General features: G+C 37.9%; 4 protein-coding genes across 7 annotated transcripts in view; 1 reads left to right on the forward strand and 3 right to left on the reverse strand.

The window, feature by feature from the left end:
• Positions 1 to 2,188: 2,188 nt before the first annotated feature.
• LOC134869395 (ras-related protein Rab-11B-like) lies at positions 2,189 to 6,605 on the forward strand. Its single transcript, XM_063890985.1, has 5 exons — positions 2,189 to 2,362; positions 4,405 to 4,600; positions 4,845 to 5,038; positions 5,130 to 5,210; positions 5,950 to 6,605. The coding sequence occupies exons 1-5, from the start codon at positions 2,323 to 2,325 to the stop codon at positions 6,093 to 6,095; spliced, it is 657 nt and encodes a 218-aa protein (XP_063747055.1). The 5' UTR covers positions 2,189 to 2,322; the 3' UTR covers positions 6,096 to 6,605.
• A 1,485-nt stretch (positions 6,606 to 8,090) lies between these two features.
• On the reverse strand, positions 8,091 to 17,342 carry marchf2 (membrane-associated ring finger (C3HC4) 2). Of its 3 annotated transcripts, none has more exons than XM_063892075.1 (5): positions 16,102 to 17,342; positions 12,880 to 13,202; positions 12,037 to 12,232; positions 11,587 to 11,796; positions 8,091 to 11,440 (listed from the first exon to the last, which is right to left on the reverse strand). In XM_063892075.1, exons 2-5 carry the CDS (start codon positions 13,059 to 13,061, stop codon positions 11,282 to 11,284), a joined length of 747 nt encoding a protein of 248 aa, XP_063748145.1. In that variant the 5' UTR covers positions 13,062 to 13,202; positions 16,102 to 17,342; the 3' UTR covers positions 8,091 to 11,281. The 3 variants fall into 3 exon arrangements, with proteins under 3 accessions (XP_063748145.1, XP_063748143.1, XP_063748144.1); XM_063892073.1 differs by having other exon boundaries at positions 12,028 to 12,232; XM_063892074.1 differs by lacking the exon at positions 16,102 to 17,342 and adding an exon at positions 13,754 to 14,679 and having other exon boundaries at positions 12,028 to 12,232.
• A 243-nt stretch (positions 17,343 to 17,585) lies between these two features.
• LOC134870064 (ras-related protein Rab-11B-like) lies at positions 17,586 to 21,624 on the reverse strand. Its single transcript, XM_063892076.1, has 5 exons — positions 21,464 to 21,624; positions 20,170 to 20,365; positions 19,874 to 20,067; positions 19,559 to 19,639; positions 17,586 to 19,455 (listed from the first exon to the last, which is right to left on the reverse strand). Exons 1-5 carry the CDS (start codon positions 21,501 to 21,503, stop codon positions 19,310 to 19,312), a joined length of 657 nt encoding a protein of 218 aa, XP_063748146.1. The 5' UTR covers positions 21,504 to 21,624; the 3' UTR covers positions 17,586 to 19,309.
• A 1,179-nt stretch (positions 21,625 to 22,803) lies between these two features.
• Positions 22,804 to 26,518, reverse strand: part of pip5k1ca (phosphatidylinositol-4-phosphate 5-kinase, type I, gamma a) — a 40,159-nt gene continuing 36,444 nt past the window's right edge. For both annotated transcript variants that reach the window (XM_063890756.1, XM_063890755.1), the window contains one exon: positions 22,804 to 25,585. In XM_063890756.1, coding sequence (XP_063746826.1) covers positions 25,583 to 25,585 — 3 coding nt within the window. In that variant the 3' untranslated portion in view covers positions 22,804 to 25,582. The remainder of the gene's footprint in view (positions 25,586 to 26,518) is intronic.

Raw genomic sequence — 26,518 nt, forward strand, 5'->3', positions numbered from 1 at the left:
TAATAATCAATGACAACTGACGAGTAAAGGATCATGGGAGATAAAGATCAGCCCACTTCTGCAGTACAGTAAGTAATATTCGGAGCTTCATGTGATTTCCTTTTCTGCCAGTCATCTCAGTGATGTTGCACTCTTTGCTCTATACATGAGTCTGACAGCTTTAGTTACTGCTGGTTCAGATTATTAATACAAAATGTAAATCACCTAATTCCTTATAATCAAGTATAATTATAGATTAAATTACCCAGCATTTTATAATGTAATTCAAATGAGCTCCACCTTTACAAGCTGCATCATTAAAGCGATGGAACTGCATTTGTCATAATAATCGAATATAATCAAATATTATTCTAAAATGGGCCCTTCTGTATTAAGAGCTTTTAGTTTTAATTTGGTTACAATATACTTTTGTATCCCTATATACCTTTACTCAATTTAGTCATTGCAAATAGACTCTTACTCCAGCAGTGGCTCAGTAAGTAGGGGCTTGGACTGGGAATCGTAGGGTCGCCGGTTCAAGTCCCCGAACAGACTTGAAATATGGAAAGTGGACTGCTACTTGGAGAGGTCCCAGTTCACCTCCTAGGCCCTCCTGTGGTGCCCTTGAGCAAGGCACCGGACACCTCCAATCCCCCCTCCCCATTGCTCCCCGGGCGCTGCACGATAGCTGCCCACTGCTCCTAGTACTAGGATGGGTTAAATGCAGAGGACCAATTTCACTGTGTGTGCTCTGCTGTGTGCATGCATGTGAATAATAAAGAGGGTTTCATCCTCCAACTCTATCTACGTGTAGGACAGTATGTCAACAACATTGTGGTAATAGTAAATCATTATCATGATGAGTACTTTTGTTACTATTTTTAATGACTGAGTCTTTATACTTTTACTAATGTAAAGATTTGAGAACAGGACATTTATTTGTATCTGTTAAACCATTATATTTGTGTCAAAAGGAAGAGCTGGGGGCTCCCTCTGTTGGAGGAGCTTGTTATTGTTTTATTAATAGATCAGATACGGTCAATGATAGTTTCCACATCACTGTAATCAGTGCAGTGCAGCAGACCGTTAATAAATCCTACTTTAATGAAGGCTTATTTCAAGTATATGTTAAAACAGTTTCAGGGAGGGGCTGAAAGTTAACTTTATTGTCACATTTGGGACTGTATTTTGGTGCTGTTAAACTTTTAATAATTCATTAGGACATGTCAATGAGAATACACCTGTAAGGTTTATCCTTTACATTATTACAACACCTGTTTGTGTCTCATAAAGGCTTGCTAACTAGTACAGTAGATCTAGCTGAGTTTATGCATAATATGACTTTCAACAGATTATAGAGAACGAGGGGTGTTTTTCATCAGCACTAAATGTGTGACAAAGATGATGAATAGCAAATTCGAGGTGTAACACGAAACAATTAGTATTTGCATGTTGGTCTAAACAGCTGATCAAATCATGTGGAAGCTAAAATCTCTATATTTCTGGAGCTTTGTATTGTTACATTTATTTTCAGACAAAAATGATAACCTTTTATATAATTGAACCTCAGAGGTGGAAGAAGTTCTTAGATCTTGTATTTGAGTAAAAATAGAAGTACCAGAGTTTAGGAATACCTTGCTACAAGTAAAAGACCTGCAATCAAAATATTACTCAAGTACAAGTACAACATATTAGCATCAAAATATAAAGTGCCAAAAGCAAAATAGTCATTATGCAGATCGGCCCATTTCAGAATAATAATGTATGTTTTTATAACAATTATTGATCGGTATACTCTAATAATTAGAATTTCATAACAATCTAATGATTAATGTGTTATCAAAGCTGATGAAGGTAGAGCAATTTGAATTACTTTCTATACTGCAGGGTTGCTTGTCAATTTTACTCCAGGTGCCACTAAAGTCTGATCTAAGTGTATATGTCACAAACAAAATCTGCAAAGTAACTCAAGTAGACAAATAAATGCAGTGGAGTAAAACTTCACGATTTACCTCTGAAATGTAGTGTGGTAGACAATGGAAATAGTCACCAGTAAGAACCAGTACCTCAAAATGGTACTCAAGTACAGTATTGAATAAATCTAATTAGTTACTTGACATATCAACAGAAAGACATAAACGCAGTGCATTTTGTACTTAATGACTCTTGAACCCATTACAGTACCTGAAGCTACATACCTGTAAGTCACGTGACTGTGTACGGGTTAACGCGACTCCCTCACGCAGCATTGTCTTCTGTCATCTTGGCTCAGCAGCCTGGTTACTGTGGTCAGGGAACACATCTTCTGTCATCACCGTAAACCCAGGAAGGTCCAATCAAACAATGGGGAACAGAGACGACGAGTATGATTTCTTGTTCAAAGGTAAGCGGAACAGAAAACGCGTATTGATCATCCAGTCTGATATTATTTAGCGAGGAAACGACCCCAGCTGAGGTTAGCATGCGTGCTAACTATGCTAACGTCAGTGGTCAGTTATAATATCAGCTGATGGTGGCAGCTAACAGAAGCTAGCCAAACTATTTTCCGTTTCCCACTCGCCATGTCTTATTATCCTCTACCTTAATCTTTTACTGTAACTAAAATATGTTACTGCTCTTATGTGGGCCCATGATTGCTGCCAATGTTGTGTTTTGCTAAATTGATTTAACAGAAAATGGGGCGTATGGTGAGTTAGCCCTGTAAGCTAGTCGCTAACAGTACTTCAAACGGTTGGGACTTGGCGATATTTACATTCTACTCTATTGTCATCAAGTTATCCTCACATATATAACCACACTTGCAAAGCAACAATATAGGCTTGTTTTCTTTAGACGGCATAATGTAATCCGATACGTTTAATGGAAAAGGAAACACGAGTTCCCTTTGTGTTGGAAACCTGTCGCCTGAGGGAGGAAACTCACTACAGAAGAGAGTAGAGAAGAGGAAACTGATGGTCTTTGTTGTTTTGTTAGGTGAATTCTTCAGGTGTGTAGGTAGTTTCCCAGCCACCTGTTTTACATGGCTCAGGGTGTATTCTTCTCATACTGAGCAGTCATAGATTGGACCTGAGTCACTAGTCACATGTGTAACACCCTGGAGTTCATTTAGCTGATAACATGATGCTGACCTTGCAAGTATTTATTCTATTTTTTTGTAAACACTTGTGTTACGCATACATAAAACTACTGACCTTGACAAGAGTTGCTTCAGTACGCAAGGGCAGTGTTACTACTTAATACTGATGCAATTTCTATGTACTACCCTGCTGTTTTTTTATTTCATAAGATGTTGTAACTTCATTTTCTGATTAAGTTTAGTTATTTTACTAAATGTACTGTAATTGGTGTCTATATAACACTGGTGGTAGTACTATTTTCATTTTACAGTCAACAATAAGAATAAAAAACATAAAAGAAATACAACACGGCCACAAAGAAAGGACATGGCACACATTCCTCTTAATAAATCTACTTTATGTCCCGCACCTTACTATCACACATCCAATATCAGTCTCCCGAGGTGGAACCTTTTATAAGCCTAGTCCAATATTAGATAGTACAAACTTGATTGTATATGCACATCGATAGCTTGTCTTGAATGGCCCTGTACAATATTTGCTGCTGGATCTGGTCCAAAGCAAGTAAAGCTCATTCTACCAGATTGTGATCAAGTGGGTCAAATAAGGACAAAAAGTGGAGTAGGCTAATCTGTAAATGGTATCATCAAAGTCTAACTGATACAGAAAAAGGTGGGGTACCAGACATTTTCTATACGATATTATTAAACTAGGAGAACAAGAGGCCAGGCCAGTGTGGCAGCTGGAAACCAAATAGATTTACTGATGATTCGTCATAAATACACAGGAACAGAGACCTTGAGGATCTGTTGAATCAGCTTTCCCAAAGAGCAGTTTTTTTGTGAGCCTCTTCCTGCGTGAGTCCAAACAGGGCAACGACTGATATGCTTTTCTCAGACCAAAAAGGAAAGACTTTTGTCAGCACTTTTGCTTTGCCAGAAAACTATGGTAGGGGTAGGAATGTTATACAATGAATACATCTGTAGTAAACCTATTGCTTTTGCTCTTCCCTGAAGGGCTGTTTTTATTCTAGTTTGATTCTTGTTTAATGGCACTGAATTGACTCCATAGAAATAGCCCTTGGTGTATAGTTAACTGACTATAGTGCATCTTTTAAGTTAATAGGCAGTTTTGCTGGCTGAAAAACATCCATTTGGCTAAATGTGGCACATTTATATCAGTTAATGTGCAATGTCTTTTATAAATGCAGGTTAAAAAAATAACTTGGTGGTTAAACTGGGGGAGAGTTGTCGCGCCTTTTCATAAATGAACTGCTAAAACGCTTGACAGTCTGAGACACATTTTCCTTGTAGCATTACCAACCCTTATGTTTGTGATTTGTTTACAGTTGTTCTAATCGGTGACTCTGGAGTGGGGAAGAGTAACCTGCTGTCCCGTTTCACAAGAAATGAGTTCAACCTGGAGAGCAAAAGCACCATTGGGGTGGAGTTTGCCACCCGCAGCATTCAGGTGGATGGCAAGACAATAAAGGCTCAGATCTGGGACACAGCTGGACAGGAACGCTACAGAGCGATCACATCAGCGTGAGTATTTTGTTTTATTTAACTGCATTATATACCACTTTTGTGATAACAATGATACATGATGTGTGGTTGTTTCTTTTATTAAAATGGTAATGGCAGTTTGAGCCTATTAGGATGTTGAGTTTGATGCCCAAGAATTTCATGCACACATGTTGATAACTTATTTTAAATCCAGTCATTTATGTACAACATTGTGGTTAATCTTTATTCATCAATTCCTTTCTCTTTGCTCTGCTGTCACCAGATACTACCGCGGCGCTGTCGGAGCTCTCCTAGTTTATGACATTGCCAAGCACCTGACGTACGAGAATATTGAGCGCTGGCTGAAGGAGCTGAGGGACCACGCTGACAACAACATCGTTATCATGCAGGTTGGAAACAAGAGCGACCTCCGTCACCTCAGGGCCGTGCCCACTGATGAAGCTCGAGCCTTCGCAGGTAAACCACTAAGTGCTGTGGTAAGAATATAATCTGTCAAATAGTTCCTGCAAAAGGTTTAACATGCATCTGTATTCTCTTCCCACATCAGAAAAGAACAGTATCTCTTTCATTGAGACATCAGCGTTGGACTCCACAAATGTAGAAGAAGCCTTCAAGAACATTTTAACAGGTAGGAAAAACAAGACTCAGTGCGGTTATGACATTTATCTACTGTATTCTTACCCTTTTGTATTACTTTTACTCTGACAAACTATTGTGTAACAGTTTATAGGGCATACACTAAGACTGAAATGACCTATTTCTAACTTCTTTATGACAATTTCTAAGGATTTTCTTGAGTTGCTTGTGGCATGTGTTATTCATTTTTTTATATCCTTTTTGACATTGATGACAAACCATGGCTTTTTTTTAAAGAAATACTGCTCTGTCAATTGACTGTCATACTAACTATGCCTTTTTAAATTGTATGCAACATCTTATGTTACACCTGCATTTATTATATTATGCATTTTCTTATTTTTTACTATTTAATATCAGCTTATGTCATCTTTCGTGAGAACCTGTTCTTCTTTTGACATTAAAATGACATTTACTTTTTGCTTTTATGGCTTTTTTTTGAATACATACTGCATTTTCACAGTTAATGAAAATAATGTAATAGGTAATAGATTGGCATTTATTGTATAACTAATAAGGTGCAAGGTTTTTTTCTGACATTCTATAGGATGAATATGAATTATTTCGCAACATATTATAATACAACTTCCCACTATCCCGTTTTGATATGTGGCTAGATATTGGATTTATTTGTATACAAATGGGGATAAACTCCAGTGCAGCAACTTCTTATACAAAAACATTTAACCATTCATTAATTCAACTCACTGTGTGTGATTTCCCCTCTGCAGAAATCTACCGCATCGTGTCGCAGAAGCAGATAGCGGACAGATCTGCACACGACGAGTCTCCGGGCAACAATGTAGTTGACATCAGCGTCCCCCCCACCACTGACGGGCAGAGGGGCAACAAACTGCAGTGCTGCCAGAGCCTGTGACACTAAACACCATGCCACTTTTCCTCCACATCACATCACCTGTGCACTTTTTGTTCCCGTCGCTCTGCTTACGGCCAACGCCCTCTTTACTCTATCCCCTTCTTTCTACCTTTCATTCTGTTTTATAATCTTCTTTTGAACTCACTCGTGCTCTTCTCTTTTGCCATGAAAGAAAACTTCCAGAAGCCTTTATGTCCATGTGAAGGAGGCAGTCCTCTCTGCCATGGTGAAGCCTGTGAAGTTGTTTGAACTGAAGCTGTGTCGGCGTGGTTGTGAAATACATTTCAATGGTTACCACTAGATGGTGCTCTGTAAATAATCTACAGGCAGTTACTCCACCCTGGTGAGAGCAGTATTATGCAGCATGGCTCGTCTAACATCAGATAAATTATCATGCCAAAAATATCCTCATTATGTATTTATTGAAGAATATTTGGCTTAAGTTGTCATTGTTTTACTTTACATTTAAGAACTGTATAAATTTACAATAAAATTCTTGACAAAACTGAAGTGCTGAATGTCTGAATATATGTGTTTTCTCTCCGGAAAGAAGGTCAATGTTTTTACTCACTAACTAATACTGTGCTGTACCCGATTTATCATTTTGAGGTGCATGCATTTTAAGTTTATATGTTTACTTCACAACATTTCAGAGGGCATTGGTAATGTACACCCCATACATTTGTATGACAGCTTTAGTTACCAGTTTTCAGAACAATATTTCACTTGTTAATGTATAACATATGAGGGTAAACTATTTAAAATCATAAATGTTTAAAGAAATGTAGCTGACAGTTCTTGGCTATTTTATTAACGCAGCTTTAAAGCAGTAACTTTTTTCCTGTTGGAGTCATTTTATATCATTTGAATCTTGGTACTACATTTAGTTTGTAGAATAACTTGTGTTGCATTCTTTAGGAATGATCTTATTCATTATCAAATTAGTTTAAGTTCCCTTAAGTAACTTTTCCTGAAAGGGCACACTGAAGAAACATTCTATCAAAGGTCACCTATTTGGGAAAAATCAACTTTTTCATGTCTTTTACAGTATGTGTAAAGAGATTCAGAAAGTTCCAGGAAAAAGTATTCAATCTCTTTTTATACTGATCCATATATATTTAAATTTGTCTGAAAATTAGCTGATCAGCTTTTGGCCACTTTGTGATGTCACAACTGCTTGTTTGGGTTGTGCAACCACTAGACAATAACCAACCAAGCTAACACCCGTCCACCTAATCACCTGAATTTCCTACTTGAGCACCATTGTGTTTTTTCAAATCAAACACTTCCGCAGAGGGGTGTGGGGAGTGGCAGCTCATTTGCATTTAAAACTACATTCAAAATCAGCACTTCTGAAACAAGGCTGATACAGAGCGGTAAATGGCATGCTACAATGCATGATCTGATTGGTATTTCAGCCAAACAATTCAGAGACTTATTTGGTAAAAATCTGAGACCTATAATCTATTGATGAAATAAAGTATAATAGGGGACCTCTGACCTGAAAATTACATTACATTCTCAAGATCAGGGTTCTCTATATAACGTATTTTTTAAATCACCAATCAACACCCACGTTCACACACTGATAGTGATTTTGGTTTCTTCTGGAGAGCGGAGACTGTTTGTTCAGCAGCATACAGAACATTTTGAACGAGTGTTTTTTTAACTAAGCTGCTTATATTTTCCTCTGGTGTGGATGTGATGAGGAGATGCTGCGACACTTGCAACACTTGACATCAGCAGCAGTTGTTTTTCATGAGGATTAATAGGCACATACAGCGGTGGTCAAAAACAGACTTATAGTAATGACATCTCATCCTCTCCGGACTAAGAGGATGATCTGTAAACAGCCATATCATCGCTTCTGTGCTGTTAATGTTGACGCCCGACCACAAACACAAGTTCACGTGATCAGTTATACAGAGTAGAAATCAGACCGTGATCATCATTCAAAAAGCTTCCTGCAGAAGAAAACAAATCACCAGGTCACACTTCATTCATCATCATGTTTAATTTGCTTTGCAAACAATTCTTGGCTGATTGCAGGTACCAGTATTTGGGTGAAGACATCTTACTTTTTTCCACAGCACACTATAAACATTGTATGATTTAAAAATGTGAATACTGAAGAACATTAATTACAAATGATACATATTAACATAACCACCCTCCAGAAAATACATGTAGAAAGACAAAAATGTTAGCACAACATAACACAACAGAAGTAACATTTACATCCTCATTTTTGTAATAAACAACCACAAAAAACAATTATGTAAAATCCCTTTTTGGATTGTTATTATGGTTTAGGTGTTAAATACAAAATATCTTTGGCGATCTCAGGATCCGCAGGGAGTCAGAGAGGTGTTGCATACTTTGTAGGCAAACTTGAACAAACACATCCCATAACTATCATAGCGCTCGGATACAATGACCTGCAGATTGAGTAGTTTGTTGAATAACTGCACCTCAGATCTTAACATTGCTTCACATCAGATCTTAACACTTGGAGTAATTCCTCTCCATGACAACAGTCAACACAGGGATGATCCAATGACTCATAAGCTTGTAACCCCCCCGGGTGCATCGCAGCACTGCAGGATGTAATCCTTTGTTCTGAGATCAGTTCAAAACACAAACACACAATTAACTGGGCCAATCCACCAGGAGCTGAAGTACCACAGTGTCATGTTGTTGTACACAAACGCACAGGACAAGGGCCCTTTACATCCACTGGGGACTTGTAGTGACATACGGAGACAAACAGATGAATCAATGGTTGCTCAACACAACACTGGGAGGTCAATTCCCCGCTGAGATGCACCCTGTTCCTATGAAATAAGCCCAAAGAGCCACTACTCGTGTAGTAAGAGTTCAGATCACAGTTCAGGTTTCTGTAGCATGAAAACTCCCGTGAAGAAAAATGTACTTTGTATCGGTGCTTACTGACAGCTAGAATCTCCTGGCAGTAAGTCAAATATTGTTTGGTTAGGCCTGATTGTTATAAAATAAAAACATGTGTATTTCATTTCAAAAAGATAAGAGTTAATACCACAATTGTGCATAAAAACTGACTTTTGGCCTCTGCACAACACTGCATGTAGTTACAATGTGTCAACACTGAAGGTCTCTGCGAAATGCAAATGTACTCTCAAACTGCACATAGGACAAACAAATCATGACATCAATACATATGATAATCAAAAGTCATTCATGTCATTTATAATAATATAAATGTCATTCGGTTGAATAGAGAAAAACAAACAAATCAAAAAGCCAATACTTGTAATATTGGAACTAAAGTTCAGTCATAAGATGAATAATAATTATAAAGCAGTCGAGCTTTAGACTCTCTTTGCCTAAATGCTTTCTGTGCTAATGTAATTTATTTATTGAATCCCGCAGAATTACAAAGTTATTATTTAAACACTGAACATTCTGAAGAATAATACTGAAACAATCGTGCATCAAACTGGCTGCTGGTTTTAACAATCAAATACTCCTCCATGTTTAAGACGTTTCATCATTAATCTCTTCTCCTGTTAAGCAACAATACTGTGTCCACATGTCAACTACTCTAACTGTCTTTCCATAACCTAAAGTATGTGGAATTTAAAAACTGAATGATGTCATGACCACGAAATCTGGAAACCAGACAGACACGGTGGTTCGTTTTCTCACTAGCTGATAGAAAGTCACTAAAAGCGACCTGATTACAAACTGCACAGAACTATAAACACAAGAGAAAAAAAACATGTTCACAAATCGCCAAAAAAACCAATACAGACCCACATGAGTCCGGTCAGTAACATGAAAACATGATGAGGGCAAGTTTGTAGCCGACAAATGTTAACATCCATCAAATGGATTTAAAAAGCACTTCCTCTAAAGCAGTGAAAACAAAGCTAGAATGGGATTAAGCCTTCGTGGTGCTTGCATAATGTACCCACCATGAGAGTCCTTGTCGATGGGGAAAGACTAGCAGAAGCACTTAACACAAGCACAGAAAAAGTGTGTACATCAGAGACGATAATGTTTGTCTTCAGTGATGAGAGCGTGCAGTGCCTTTCTGTTTTCTGATTCTTGGTTTGATAATTATTGACTGTGTCAGTCCCCAAACCACATTTGGAAATGATCCTCTTAGAGCCATTTTGACAGATATTTTAAATTGATCTATGAAAGACCTACGTGCTAAGTGCAAATGAAATAAGAACCTCTATGAGGACACTGTTGAATCCTTCCTGAGTAGGAATAGTTCAAGAAATGTTTTTAAAATCACACAACAAAATAACAACACACTAACTTTACAAAACAAAAGAAATCCCCCAAAATGTTAACAGTGCTTGCATGCATAACTGCGCATGTTGGGAGAGGTCTGTTCATGTGCTGTGAAGACCTCGATGTCCACAGTGTTTTATTGCACAATATCTGGCTTTGCTAATGTTGTACTGTAACGCATTCTTAGCTCAGATGTAAAAAATAAGATCTGCTAAAAAAATGTTGCTAGAATTTAGAATTCTAGAATTTAAGTTTGTGCTAAAATGCTCACGGCACGCAGCGTACTGGCATCTGGATTGTGAATTAATCAAATATCTATATCTCAGATTAGAATGGGATCACACAATAGTTGAATGAGGTCATCAATGGGCAGCATTGTGCAGAGAATGCAAGGCCTATATAGGTAAGGGCATGCCCAGGATTTACATCTAATCTCACTTAGTCATTGCATCACCACAATCATAGGGACTGTTTACTCCACAGTACTCTGTAGACAAAGGGTTATTAAAAACCAGGCAGAACAATAATTTAAACATCTCACAGTCCACTTCAAAAGTTAGTTTGGTCATTTCTGTTTCTGCTGTCACTGCTATTAATGTTATCATCCTGTTCTCATGTCTCTGTAAAAGTCTCTGCACGTCCCCATGTGCTGCTCCCTTCCACAGAGCCTTTGCATAAGCTGGGTCCACACACAGACTCCATTCAAATGTGTTCATTTCTGCTCCCACAGGAGGACAGATGTCTTTTAAAAAAAGGGATGTAAAATAAGTACTGATGGGGAAAATACTTTTTTGTAAAAAGCAACAAAAAAAGCACAAAAGTGCTTCTTTAAAGGCTAACTGGCAGGCGACAATCAGCCCCCGCACATTAAAGACACCTTCATCATCAACCGTCTCCACTTGGTCTCATACTATACTGTCATTGCCAGACTTCTTCATCAGTTTGGTAGAGAGCAGGGAATGCTGGGAAGAGTTTGTCACCTTGGCCTCAGGAAGGAGAAGACGTACTTTCTGATTGGTTCTTCTCCACTCAGAGTACAGCTGACAGTGGTAGCGGAAAGACACCTGTGAAGTCAGAAGAGATGGAAACAGGAGATTTTCAGTTTGAGCTGGATATCAGCATCATTAATTGTAATAACAGGCCCTTAAAATTACATTTAATCCATTTTAACAGGGCTACAGTCTGATCTGTATGTGAATTCATTTCTTACCAGGGTCCACAGAACATATATGGTAAAGAGTGCAATTGTGAGGGCGATGAGGCCCACGGCCTGCAGCCAGCTGCCTAGTTGAAGATGGTCCTGAGCGCCCCTCAGACACAGCCAGCCTGAGATGGCTGCTAGTGGTGTGATAAACAGGAAGCACACCATGTCACAGAACAGCGTCCTTTTCTCATTACGGGGGCCGGGGTCTCGCAGCCACTGTGGAATAAGAGGTAGAAAGAACAATAGAGGCGAGGGAGAGATGGATAGATGGGTGGAAGAGAGGTCTTCAGTCGATCATGAATGAAAAAATACCCTATAATAACAATATTATAACAAGCAAGCAAGCCGACAGATGAGAGAAAAAGCAATGTCTCCTTCACGTCATTCAAAAGCAGCCACGTAGAATAAAAAAGAGAGATTGATGCAGACAAGGCAAAGAGCATTGACCTTTGTTACCTCTGTGAGAGGCCTCGGGCGGCGCTCGATGGTGAACTCTGTGTGGCAGAGCTCGCAGTAGCTGGTGTTGGATGATGACAGCCACCTCTCCAGGCAGCTCTTGTGCACCGTGCCCAGAGTGCCTGTGCAGTCACACGGAGACAGCAGAATCTCACTGCTGGCTCCTTCGTGGCAAATACGGCAGATGGGACCATCACTGAGACAAAAGACAATTTATTGAAATGAGCTTTTATCCAAATGGAGTGAGAACACTCAGAATGTGACACCAGGGATCCTCAAAACACATCACTGTTATAACAGTAGGAAGAGCAGAGTGAGCAGAATTATATTTATGATTATTTTCAAGGTCTGTTAAATTCTGTTTTTTGTTTAGGAAGGTTCCTCACTGAGTGAAATGACCCACGATAAAAGCTGGATTTTAAAATACTAAGGAAAGGTGCTTCAATGTGTCCTTTCTTATCACGTGTAGCTCAGGGTACACTGCACCATCCTTACTTTAGAGGGAAAATAAATATCCCACAATTCTTTGTTGGCTCCATGATTGTCTTTTCCTAAGCCCTGAATTCTCCATCACATGTCCTTGGCCTCATGTGGTTTTCCGGGGAGAAGTGATTAAGATAAAGCTATAGGAATAGGAATTGTATTGTGCATGCAGGCACACTTCAACAGTTGGAGCATCTAAAGAGAACAGAGCTAACTAATAGTGTTAGTAGCATCTGTGCTTTCCCTGCAATGACGATGTCTGCTGTAGAGAAAGGCCTTTAAAAGGAGACAGTTGCGCCTCTGCGATGTGTTTGTCTTGTCCTGCAGATTTCTGTTCATGTAAACACGCCAACGTCTCACCTTTGTGCGCTCATGGGTTTGAGCACAGAGGACAGCAGCCGCCCATCTATGGCTGTGACCTGGGTGACGTAGAGCGCCTGGCAAGCGTCTCCCCCTCCTTCCTCCATGCTCTTCCACAGGCCTGTGTTGCTGGAACAGTCACACAGAGAGCCAGGCAGGTGGCAACACCCGCCTGTCGTCATGGTTATAGCGGCCAGACACAGGCTGCAGAGTCAGAGGTGAGGGTGTCGAAGAGGTGAAGGTGTCGAGGAACAGAGGCCAAGGCTGGTTTGGGTAGCAGGAAATGGAAACTCTGCTCTCAACAGGTAGGGAATGGTTCGTTTCTAGAAATTGAGAAAAGGAGAGAGAGTGAGAAGATTTTATTTCATTGGACTTGAGTCATTTCCTTTTATGCTTTGTTTTAAACTTTAATTTCATAGAGTTGTATATTGTACTTATAACTACTAATACATTTATTTAATTGATTAGTTACTACAACTTAACAAAGTAGTATTTGCAAGTTGGGGTATCCAATCCACTATCACTTTTTGACGACATTCTTATGTTTTTTATGACACAAATTCCTTTCTAATGACATAATACACTTTTATAAACTACACTTCAAAATTTAACCATGAATTATTATTTTAGGACATTTTTTAAAGACTTATTTTCGATGACATAACACACAATACCATCGCTTTTGCATTATTTGTATAATATTCTATACTATGACACACTACACTATGACTTTATTATAATTATTCCAATTACATTTTTACAACACTAGGACGATTAAAGACGTGTATTATTTTATACTTTTTAACGATTTGATATTATATGACATTTTACCATACTTTATAATGGTTTATATAAAGCCATTTTTATTACTTACTGTGCTGTGTACTGCACTGTGTCATTTCCCATGTTATTTATATGGCATTTTTCTATGTACTTTAATAATTTCCTGCTATGTAAAAATTACTAAGGTTATCTAAGACGACATTCAGTCATTAACTACAAAGTTATCAGTTTGGAGGAGGACCACTTTGACCAAAGCAGGTGCTAATCCGTTATAAAGCAAGTGTGTTCGTCAGAAGCAGTGTGTGTGAAGAGCAGTAGACAGCTGGCTCCCCTCAGATAACCCCTCACCAAAGATAAGCTCCATTTCCTACAGTACATTCATCCTGCTGATTATCCTGTACAGTAACAGGCCAATGACCAGTGGATCTTTCTGTGCCAGATGTTGAAGCAACGATATATTTAATTAATACATATTTTATAACATTAAACACTTCATTGTAAAACCTAAAGGTATGTTGTGTTAAGTGTTGATTTTGCAGTTTTGATATTTTCAATAATGTTTCCTCATATAAATGAGTTAAGCTCGACTAAATGTGTACCTTTAGACCCCAAACATATCTAAGACACAAGACAGTGGACACATATTGATCCTTCATACAAGACTATAAGGAGGATACTGGGTCACTGTTGCTCCTAGAAAGCTGTACACACATCTCTATTAAACCATAGCCTTAAACCCAAACATACATCATAAATATATAATCCTATGTACTCAGCACCGGTGTTGTGATGTTTTTAACTTGAGGTTTAACACAGCAGATGGTGCAGAAAATATTTTGGGGGATTTTGTCTTTAAAATACAACAACTTGCACTGTACAATAAGTTAAGCATAACACTGATCTCATACAATCCACAAAAAAACACCTGCAACAGCAGTTTTACTTGTTTATGGAATAAAATCTATATCATATAAGAAGACTAGACTATTTTAGTTATATTGTATCAAATATTCAGCTCTTAAAACTGTAGATGTTGCATTCGCTGTATGTAGCCTAAATGTATTATATGACCCACACTTGGATAGTAAGACACAAGATTTGAACAGCCAGGAAAGCAAATGTTTGGTGAAACCTGAATGCTAAAGTTCCTCCTACCAAAGCAATGGCAACGATTTCAGTATTACTGCTTTGCGTTATAATGTATGCCCACTGATACAGCATGGGGAGAAACGATTAAAGGAACAATCCCTGACCCAGAAAAACAGATAGGTCGCCCCAAAACTAAGACAACAACAAAGAGTTTTAAGCTATGGTTTGTAAGTGATGTACTTTATGTAAAAACAGGGATAAACCAGAAGTATTTTCAATGAAGAAAAACATTAATCATGTTATTTGGATGAGTTTTACTGTTTACTGGTGGGTATGCATTAGAACAGCGCAGAAACTATATCATGCCATGATACAATTACTACTAAGAATTGGAGTAATGTCCACGGTTTCACAACTAGCTTAAATAACTGTTGTCTCTCAGGCTCCCTCACACAATGTCAGGTAAGTGTATGGAAAAAAAGATCATGAAAATAAAAACTGAGAGCCTAAACATAGAATAAAAAGTTAAAATAAGGAATAACCTTACACAAATAAAATCAAGTAATATCAGACAGTAATTGCAACAACATAAAGTGAATGTTGTGAGGAACATTATCTTGTGCAATGGGCCAAGTTTGCCCTAAAATGAAAGATATTTACCCCCTAAATATTTGCTTTTAAATGATCTATTTATATCTTACACTGAACTGTAATTCTATATTATCTTGATGTGTGTTTATTGTGTTCTCTTTGCTTTTTAATGACTGATTCCACTGCACCGTTTCTTAATGCTCCTACTGTTATATTATTTCTGTAAAGCACTTTGAATAGCCTTGTGTTTAGAGGTGCATTATAAATAAACTTGCCTTGTGTTTGTAGCCTCAAAATGTCAAAGAAATTGTTAGAAATTGCCCTGTGAAACACATTTGACTTTATACCCTGTTTGGCCTATATGCATTGTAATAATTATAATTATAGGCATATATACAACGGTGTCAACAGTGGTTAAACAGTGGTTAAACAGTGGTTAAACTGTGGTTAAACAGTGGTTAAAGCTGTATAAAACGATCAAGTGATGAGATCAAGCAACCTTTCCCATTATAATCAAGTTGAAACAATAATATATTGACGTGGCGGCATATATTAGCTGTGTATAGCTATGTTACAGTGACATATTTAACACATAAGCACCAACTTATCGAATCTCTTGAAAATAAATAACAATTTACCCTGCAAACCGTTAACCACTGCTGTCCGTTACAGCTGTGTTGTTAGCTAGCTGCCAGCTGTCAATAGCTACTTACTAGCCGTCAGTCTGGTGTTAAAAACAATATTTAAATGTCTACTCACCCTGTGTCTTCTTCTCAAAAATGTGTTACTACGGCAGATGTTACCACCATAATATCCTTGTGTTTCCTTGTCGTTTCATTATTTAGCTGATTGGGAAATAACAGTGGAGCTCGCTAGCTATAATGCTATATGCTATGCTATATTCAGCGTTGTGCTAGCTAGCAGCCGTCCTCAGCTGATAACACACAGCAGGCCAGACTTCCGCTTTACAGAAGCTTTAAATATTCCCCAGAGGCTCATCATCAGCTGTCCGCCTGTGATGCGCTGCAGACGGCCAGACGAGAGCAAAACACAACGGGTTCGAGTGTTATTGTGTGAATAACAACAGCTTGCCAAAGGGAGGGGCACTGACAGAAAACATCTCATGCGTAACACGGGCAGAAGAAATAAACGGAACTGAGAGTACAAAGGAACATTCAATATTCAACACAATTATGAATCAAAGCCAAAAGCCAGCCAAGAAATTCGTGAAATCAATCTATCCAATGTTTTTTTTTACAAATATGCATTTTTTTGAAAGCTTAGCAGGAAACTTTAAACATTATTTGTCAATTCAAATGATGGGAGAATGGGGATTATTTGACACTCAACTGAATCATTTTATAAAACTGGAGGACCAAGAATATACTATATTAATATGAAAACAAAATACAAAGATGTTTTCAGTTTCATTTAACTGGTGACCATTTCAAATGAATAAAGCCAACTTCTCCAGCTTTTCAGGATTATATTTAAAAAGTACTTTGGATCTATCTAATATATATTTTTTCTGTAAGAAATATGCCATAGTTTTGCTAAAGGATCATTTTCTTGTTGTTATACTTGAATATTTCTTAGATTTTTCCCAAACTCCTGTTACCATGAATCATCCTGTTGACTGGGTCATGGCTGTGTGGACTTGATGCCACATTGTAGTGTTGAAGACATACTACATTTGACAGTACAAATTGTCCAACACTTTGAAGATGTGGTTTTAGGGCCCTGTGAAAGGCATGTTTTACAACTCAAAAGTGTATATTACTATAATTATTATTATAACTTTATTATGGAGAGCTACTTATTGAACAATTTTCAGAAACACCATCAAAATTTGATTGAACAAGCAATATATATTTGTTCTTACTGCATTTTAAAAGAACATTTATTTTATATTAAGTAGTGCTACAATGTAATAGAAATTAAGCTGTATTTGGAGGAGGAAGAATAATTCTAAAACCAAGTATGCAAAACTTTAGAGACTACCTTGAGTGAAGAAAGGGCTTCGATTAGTTGCTGTGAAAAAATCCTCTTTTGTATAAGAACAAGCAGATTAAAAGGGGACACTGTTCTATGGACTTGATGCAGAGCCTGTATTCTCTTTGTACAAACATTTCCTGTCAGGACGACCACCCTTCAGCTAACACCTACATTGCACAACAACAGGAATGGACAAAGTATTACGTTACGGGTACACAGCGTGAGTAATGTATCCAAACATAAGTCTGTTTCCTATAGTCATGTGGGTAAGGTTTATTTATACTTCAGTTTAATGGGAAAGTAGCAAAACAACTTTATGTTTGCTCCCTTTACATATTTGAAAGAACTGTGAAATATTGCAAGACAATCAAATCAACCACACATGAAAGCATTTCTCCCATTTGAGGGAATAAATGGTAGTTAGGTTACCGTTGGAGTTTAACTTTCCAACTAGCTGGAGTGTTACATGAAAAGCATTTCTAATTGGTTATTTCCCCATTTAAATGTTCTCAGACTTCACATAACTGTATCCATTTCCCTTTAACAGCTATCACTTCAAATGAAAGCAAAGGGCGTTTAACAAATGAGAGGAGAATTCAGTTCAATCAACATTGTTTTTTTTACAGCCAACAGGAAATGTTCCTCAACAAAGATGTTAAGTGTATGTTTAAAATGCATGGGACTTTGTTACACTGAAATGATTTGACATAAGTGCAAAAGACATTTTCATTCACCTCCAAAATGATAATTTTGTATATTTTACTGACCCATCGCATGCTAACTTCTAACCAACAAATGCATTTTCACTATCATTAAATATACTTAGTAGCAGACCTGCGCAAGCGGGGGACTGTAAAGTTAAGTTGTTTTTTTGTTGTTGATTTAATGCGTTTGGAAAAAACTATTTCTGTTTGAAAATTCAAGGAAAACACCGGGAAAGTATTTCATATACAAATGATCATTTTAGAGGAGAGTGTTCGATACACTCAATAAAAAGGAACACAGATTTATCCAGGCTGATACTATTATTACGCAACAAATAAAATTACATACCACAATTAATAACAATATTTTTGCTGTATAGCATTACACATCGTTTTGCAAATAAGCCTGGATTGGTTTGCCAAATACAGCAATGAAATGCAACCTTAGCAGCCTTGAATATGCTTGAATGAGAAAACCCAAAACTGATAACGATTGCATCCGACTCCTTTGGTATCTTTGTGCACTAAGATTTAAACACACACACACACACACACACACACACAAATAAAAACCCTTCATTTGTTTCACACTTGCCCATATCAAGTCAGACAGTCACAGCCAGTCTGGTCCCTGGCTCGTGTTAATTTCATGCCACAGTAGGCACAGTGCTCAAAGAGGAACATTAAAATTAAAGATGCAAATAGAAAATCCAGACAGAGCAGAGAACACATCAATACTCCAGAGGTAGCTTCTTCCCAGCTCTTCCTCTACACCCGTATTGCATGATAGGCAGAATCAGGTCAACCTGACATGAAATTGGGATTCCACTGAAGCGGATCATGACAACAAATCTATCATTGCATGCTGAGAAAAGGAGGCAAGTAGAAACCACTTGAAGCACTGAGGGCTACTGATCCCTCACTATTCCTTTAACAGGAACGGGTCAATGGGACCATAAAGGCTAGTTAATTAAAAAGAAATTGTAGTTGACTACAGCTTTAAGATTAACCTTGCAAGACCTTTACTCTCTCTCCTTCTCCTGGCCATATGATGAGGCTGTGAATTATTGTAGGCAAATTCTTCTATGATCAGAGGAAAACAAACAAAGAAATCAGCAAAAAGGAATGTCAAATACAAGAGTCTTGGTGTCGCAGACTTTTGAACCCAAGGGTGGATTATGATGACAGCAGTATGACAACTGAAGTAAACCAGAAGTGAAGAGAGGAAAGACCGACAGGAAGTCAAACAAGAAAATAAAATAGGAGTGTCACAGGCTTTGGCAGCAAGCAAGCTTGTTGCCCTTCTGCCCATCCATGGTTGGGGGGAGACTTATGTCCACTACATTGTTTCCTGGAGATTCGTCATTTCCAGATCTGTCCGATATTTGCTTCTGAGATACAATACGGTAGATTTCTGAGAGAGAAAAACAGGGACCAATCAGTAAAAGTTAGTGTAACATTACCAAGCTATTAACATTAGGCTGATCGCAATATTATACACTTAATGTCTTTCCTACCTGAGAGAATGTTTTTAAAGGCTTCTTCTACATTAGTGGAGTCCAAGGCAGAGGTTTCAATAAACGAGATGCTGTTCTTTTCTGAGCAGAAAAGGAGAGAACATATTTTTACACATTCAAATGTACAGAAAGCTTGGATAATTACCTGCCAACATTTCAAATAACCTGAAGATTTGTTTTAAAAAACTTAAGCGCAAATGCTTGATCTATGGCATTGCTGCTAGCTGTTTTCTCACAACCGCTAATCCAAACCATTTCCCTGCACAAAAAGTAATCTGTAGTCAATGAGCCGAGAATCATTGAGAGTCAATTTACCTGCAAAGGCTCGAGCTTCATCAGTGGGCACGGCCCTGAGGTGACGGAGGTCACTCTTGTTTCCAACCTGCATGATAACGATGTTGTTGTCAGCATGGTCCCTCAGCTCCTTCAGCCAGCGCTCAATGTTCTCGTACGTCAGGTGCTTGGCGATGTCATAAACCAGGAGAGCTCCAACTGCACCCCGGTAGTATCTGGTGAAAGCAATAACACCATTACTACCATGTCTTTACCATCTTTATTCCAGTGAAATAGTCACAGATATAGACACTAATTTACATAGAGAAAATACTCACGCTGATGTGATTGCTCTGTAGCGTTCCTGTCCAGCTGTGTCCCAGATCTGAGCCTTTATCGTCTTGCCATCCACCTGAATGCTGCGGGTGGCAAACTCCACCCCAATGGTGCTTTTGCTCTCCAGGTTGAACTCGTTTCTTGTGAAACGGGACAGCAGGTTACTCTTCCCCACTCCAGAGTCTCCGATTAGTACAACTAGAAACAGAATGCACACAGCACAAAAACATTAAAACTGCAGTTAAGCTAGGGGTTAGGATAACAGAGTGCATATGAAGTTCTATTGTTACTACTATTACGTTAACTATTATAAATGGAATTGGATGTCACTTCCTATAAAGCTTCTTTGTTTTTCTATAAGCAGAAGTGGTCAGACTTTACACATTCATGCCACACATACAACAACATGGACTGTGGTGCAATATGACTTGTGTACAGTATATACGCCACTCTGTAATTATTAGATTACTGGCTGCTATCTTCTAGTTAGACAATTCAACTACTGTAATAAATCTGGCAATAACTGTGCAATATAAACTTCCATTGTTACTACTTTATACATGCTAAACTTATTATTATTTCATAAAATACTCTTACTGGACTTTTTGTCCACCTGGATGTGTATTTTTGTAAATTGTAATTACAATTAGTTTTTTCTTTAATATTTAATGCATGCCTTTTGATGAATATATTTGGCTCTTTACTTTTACTTTGTACATTTCCACTCTGTGGGACACGGATCAAGGAAATATGTACGTCGAAGCAGCAGTTAACCATGTTCATCGCTGGACTATGTTAGCTAGTTAGCTAAGTAGTATTAGCTTAAACATAAGATGGCTCGTAAAGTGAGAAAATGATATAATAAAGCTTATTTTTTGGACAACATATGGTGGCTGTAAAATAGCTTGCCGTTTTACTAAACACAATTTCGTATCATGTGATGGTTTTACCGAGTCCTCGTCGCTAAGTTACCATGTTAGCAATCAAGCTAACATTAGCTTACTTGCCTAAACGTTAGCCTGCTAGGTCTGTGACGTTAGCTACCATCACCGGAGTCTCTTATTGGTTTGCGAGTTAACGGTCTCCAATTAAAAACGAAGTTTTAGCTTTACACATTGATAGTTTAACTTACATTTGTGATTACATGGGTTCCTAATGTCATCGATTGCCACTTGGCTACTAATGAAGCTAACTTTAGCACTGGTTTAGATCACTTCCTCAGTTAATGCTGCTGTCATCGTACTCACAAAGAAGAGTAACACATTGTCATTTGTCCACAATTAAAGAAGAAATTACCTTTGAACAAATAGTCGTATTCATCATCTCGGGTTCCCATTTTCTAAGACCAGTTTTTGTACTTTTAAAGTACTTTATTCCTAACAAACAACAACAATCTTCCCAACCGGCAGCTAGTAGGCACCACCTTCAAGGAAGAGCCTGAGCACGTGAGTTTAGGAACGTCGTTTTTGACCAATGGAAATTGTGATCACATTGACTGACACATACTAAAACCAATCAGCTGCATTCTTGGAAAATGCGTCCAATCATCCCGGAGAGCAGAGAGCAATGCGAGGCTCGAAACGACAACGCCCTGCGTTTTCCTGTAGATTGAGCAACATCTTCTTTTTATAGGATTTAGGGGTATAAACCGTGAAAACACATTACCCAATCTCAAGAAAAAGGTTCTGGTACGACAACTTGTAAGCCCTTATGAGACAATAATACTATATATCCATAGAAACTAATATAATACGACTCGTTAATGACTTAGTAAAGCATTACTGTCCATTTGCACACCACCATCACCTAATTCTTTCTCAGTGGACACAGAAGATTGTCAGGTTCTGGTCACTATTACATGAGGGTTAAACCTTTCAACTTTTATGAGGCAATTCTTTTTCAGTATTCTTGAAATTACAGGGAAAACTGGATTAATATTATTCTTCTGATATGCTGGTTGTCGAGCATTGCCTCTACTGGTAGGAATGGACATGTGTTGGTCTCTGGTTGTGCTAGAGAAAATCCATTTGAATGTTCAGTGACTACAATTGATCAGACCTAACCAGCTCTGATAACCAACATGTTGCAGATATGGGTCCCAATAACAGGCCTGGATGGTGCCGTTCACTGTCTAACACTTTCGGCGAGAGTCAATGGCCTGATTTCCATCAAATGAACTCTTCTTGAACTTTTATGTAGCCACTTAAATCAAATATCTATTCATACAGTATCTTACACTGCTCTGTAACTTTTATTCTTGTATTTTATGTTTGTCTTATTCTATTTTAACTTGTTTTATTTTAATGTTATTCTCTTGTCCTTTTAATTACCGTTTTTAAAATGTATTTTAATGTCATTTTATCATTTGTTTCTCGTGCAGTTAATCATCAGTGTTGTTTCCTGGAGTCACTGGGTGTTTTTTTATTTTTATGTAAAGCACTTTGAAATGCCTTGTGCTGAAATGTACTATACTGTATGAATAAAACTGCCTTGCCTTGCACATTTCGCCATACTTACCCATAAAATTGAAGATACCATTTAATCATATGACCATTATAACTTGTGACTGGTACATACATCTAATTTCAATTTCTGATTAGAGTATATTTCAACCAAGAATCAATAATAATATCATATGACATTATCTCCATGAACAACAATTCATAGAACTGCTTTATTTTGTATTCATTCTGATTGAGTCAAAACACACACACATACAGCCATCTATTTATCCTCACGTATAAATAGATGAATATACACAGATATACATAAATACACATTTCTGATATGCATATTCATTTTGAAATCATGCTATGTCTCTGTAAAGGACTCTCCCTATTGGATGAGGGCACACAGCGATTTTAAAACACATACACAACACAGCTGAACAGTTGGAAGAATCCCTATTGATTTCATGTACAGTAAAACCCACAAATCTCTCCATGTTGGATATCTTACAAAGAAACAGCTGTGGTTTATAGACCATAAATATACATCAGCTGCATCTCCATAAACACACTGAAGAATATGGTACAGTAAATTATGTAGATTGCAATCATTTCTTGCCCAGCAGCAAAAATAAAACCAAATAAAAATAATATTCTCCGATTCAAATGGAAAATATATTTGTATATCTTTATATATGTATTTATAATTTTATGTACACATTCGCAGGAGCACAACTATGAGAAATAAAAATAAATACAACAGCACAAGTGAAAGAAATATAAACGAAAGGCCTACATGTTGATTTTCTCCATAAGGCAATAAAAACGTAAAAGCTAGACTTTTTTTTTTTTTTACAAAATATTGCTGCTATGGTCTCCATCTGATGTACAACAGCAAACTGATTACAACTGGCCAAGCACGTCATGGGAACAAACTGATTTATATTTCACAATGTCCGACATCAATGCGTCCTCCCTTACACACTAACACACACAGAAACGCACCGACCGACTGATGATACAGTTTCTGAAGTTAGATAAAAAAGTCAGTTTGTCGAACTTGAGAGTACTACGATGTCAGCCACAGAGAGACGACAGTAAACACTAACGCTACAATGACTGTGATTGACTTCACCACACCCACACACACACACTTGATAATCCTAAAAGAAATGCTGCCTTAATATCAGCCTGTGTGAGCCGAAATGAAGATAATGTGACGTATGTTTTATTTGGCCTCTATCACTATTTTATCTTCAGGTCCTCTTGATAAGTGCAAACACTATTCAACCCATTTACAAACTGCTGTGTCTCCCCACACTGCAGCATACTGTGGTCATTCAAATATACAGATAACAGGTACAATATCAACTGCAAATACTTACAACTGATGCTCTACGTCTACAAACATTGGAAATGTCCCGTCAATAGATTATCTTATTGTGAGGATGTCAAACCAGATATAACATCTGTCACTGATATGCTTTTTCTCCCACAACCTAAAATAAAATACACGTCTTTATTGTTAAATATGATTTGTGTGCATCCGTCCAAAAATACGGCAACACTGGAAGACATTGCAATGATGTGAACGGGACCATAATGACTGCCAATGTCTGCTGCCTCAGTGTTGCAATTAACGGCTTTCTATTTTGAATGTTAACGTCATAAGCCTTGTGTCGTTTCTAAACAAAACCTGTAGTGGACAAGTAGTAACACTGACTGAACATGACAAACATGTGATGTAAATGAAAAAGTAAAAAAAGCTGCAGGAATGAAAATATCAAAGCAAAAATGAAAAAGTCTTTGGATACAAAGTAAAAAAACAACAACATTTAAGCAATTAAAAGTGTAAAATACCAGAAAACTGTTACAGTCAGAAAAGAATACTAACAGACAAAATGAATAAAGGCTCAAAGAGGCAAAAGAAACATTGAGAAATAAAAAATGTTGCAAAAAACATTTGATATAAATACATTATTACGCTATGAGTGAAAAACCTTCCCATCACTGTGTATGTCAAAATGAAATGAGGCGTTTAAATGATTTCCTCTGTAAAATAAGCTGCATGAAATCCCTAATGGAAATGTGAAGACGGGTCTAGATGTTACGTTTTGATTGGCTGACTGATGGTTATTATTGTACCCCCAGTTCTATGAGCACAAGCACAACCCTCCACAAACACAGGTCTGACCGCTCACTCCTCACCAGCACACTGAAATCTCTATGTGGTCACGTGCAGGAGCAGCATTGTGAGGCCAACCTTAACCCAAAATCATGTCATGAAGGAAATCATCTGACCATCCGTGTTCCTCTTTCATCTGTTGAAAGAAAGCTTGATGATGGTGAGGGTACAGTCAGTACCGAGGAGGGGTTGATGGGCTTATCCTGATAAATCCACACAATGCACATATCAGTGTTCTTCCTTGCAGAGTGAGAGGGCAAGCCTGTAAAGCCTGTTAGAGTGCTGTGCTTGTGGGAACTGGAACATATTGTACCATGCCTTCAAAAGGGATTCACATCACGTGGAAGTTATCGTGTCTTAATGTTTTAATAACATTGACGAAAATTGGTATTAATGTGGCCATGAGACCTTCCAAGTGGAATGAATACTCCTCATAGGCACAGTAAGTTACTATGGTCTGTCATGTACTTCAAACACTTAAGACTACAGCCGTACACACACTACTGTATGTCACATATACACGTTATTATTAAATCGTAATTATTTTCTTTTTGTCAAGGGTGAAAGGCAGGGATGGTTGGAAATCAGTGACGTTCACCAATGCCAGGATCTTTTTCCCTCTCTGGTACGCAAGTCACTTTTCCTTCAGTGTGTTCAGTTTCTGTATGCATGTTTAAAATCCTGGTTCAGACAGAGATCCTGCTGCTACCGCTGAGGTCCGGACATCAGACCGACGAGTCCTCTCCACTGAGACGTATGTGCCTCTCTGCCAGAGAACAGGGTTTACTGTCGGAGACACACAGATTCAAAGCATTAGGCAGAGTGCGCACAGCAATGCATGAGAAGTTTTTACACCCTGGGGAAATAAAAGTGTGTATCCTCTCATGCATCAGTTGGATATGATAGTGAAACAGTGAGTCAAGGGGAAATAGGGAACTAGGATAGGTAAAGCAAGCGGAAATCTCAAAAGCACAGCACACCGAGTTACTGAAAAACAGAGTGAAGTAATTCAACCTCTAACAAAAATCTGCTGTTGAATATCTTGCATCAAGTAATGCTGCAAAGAAGTTTCTCGAGACTATATTAAATCACATCAGCTGCATAATTAAAATAAATAAGGGCCTCCTGTTTCTGAAGCGTTGTAGTAGATTTAAAGAAAAATTAAAGAAGCCATACAGCCTGTTCATTTCAGAATTGCTGACATGATAACACATCACGTTTATATGAAAGAGGGATCAAGTCAAATAAAAGTTTATGTTTTCAAACACATCTTTTAACATCTTTGCGTCCGAGAAGAGGAAAAATAAAATGAGTAGGCAAAACAATTCAATGGCTGATGATACCCTTTTAGAGCAAATTCTGCAACACAAAACAAAGTAGAGGCGCAGTCTGCTTACACAACCTCATAAAACAGTGACAACTTTTTTAAATTGAACTCCCTGTTTATATTACTTTAACTAACTCAAGTTTTACTGACAGGCAGACGGCTCTGGGGTTTCAAATATACATCTTAACACTGGAAATAAGCTCTCTAAATAAACACCAATGACCAAAAAAGGCTTAGATTTAATATTTATTTGGATAAAATAAATCCACCACATTACCTCAGAGTGATTAAATTATGTCCATGATGTGAGGAATGGACATATCTTTAGTGTGAATGTCTAGCAGCATGAGTGTGGGAGTCTGGCGATGCATTAATGTAATGGATTCCTTCAG

This window comes from Eleginops maclovinus, chromosome 9 (genome assembly GCF_036324505.1).
Source record: "Eleginops maclovinus isolate JMC-PN-2008 ecotype Puerto Natales chromosome 9, JC_Emac_rtc_rv5, whole genome shotgun sequence".
NCBI lineage: Eukaryota > Metazoa > Chordata > Actinopteri > Perciformes > Eleginopidae > Eleginops > Eleginops maclovinus.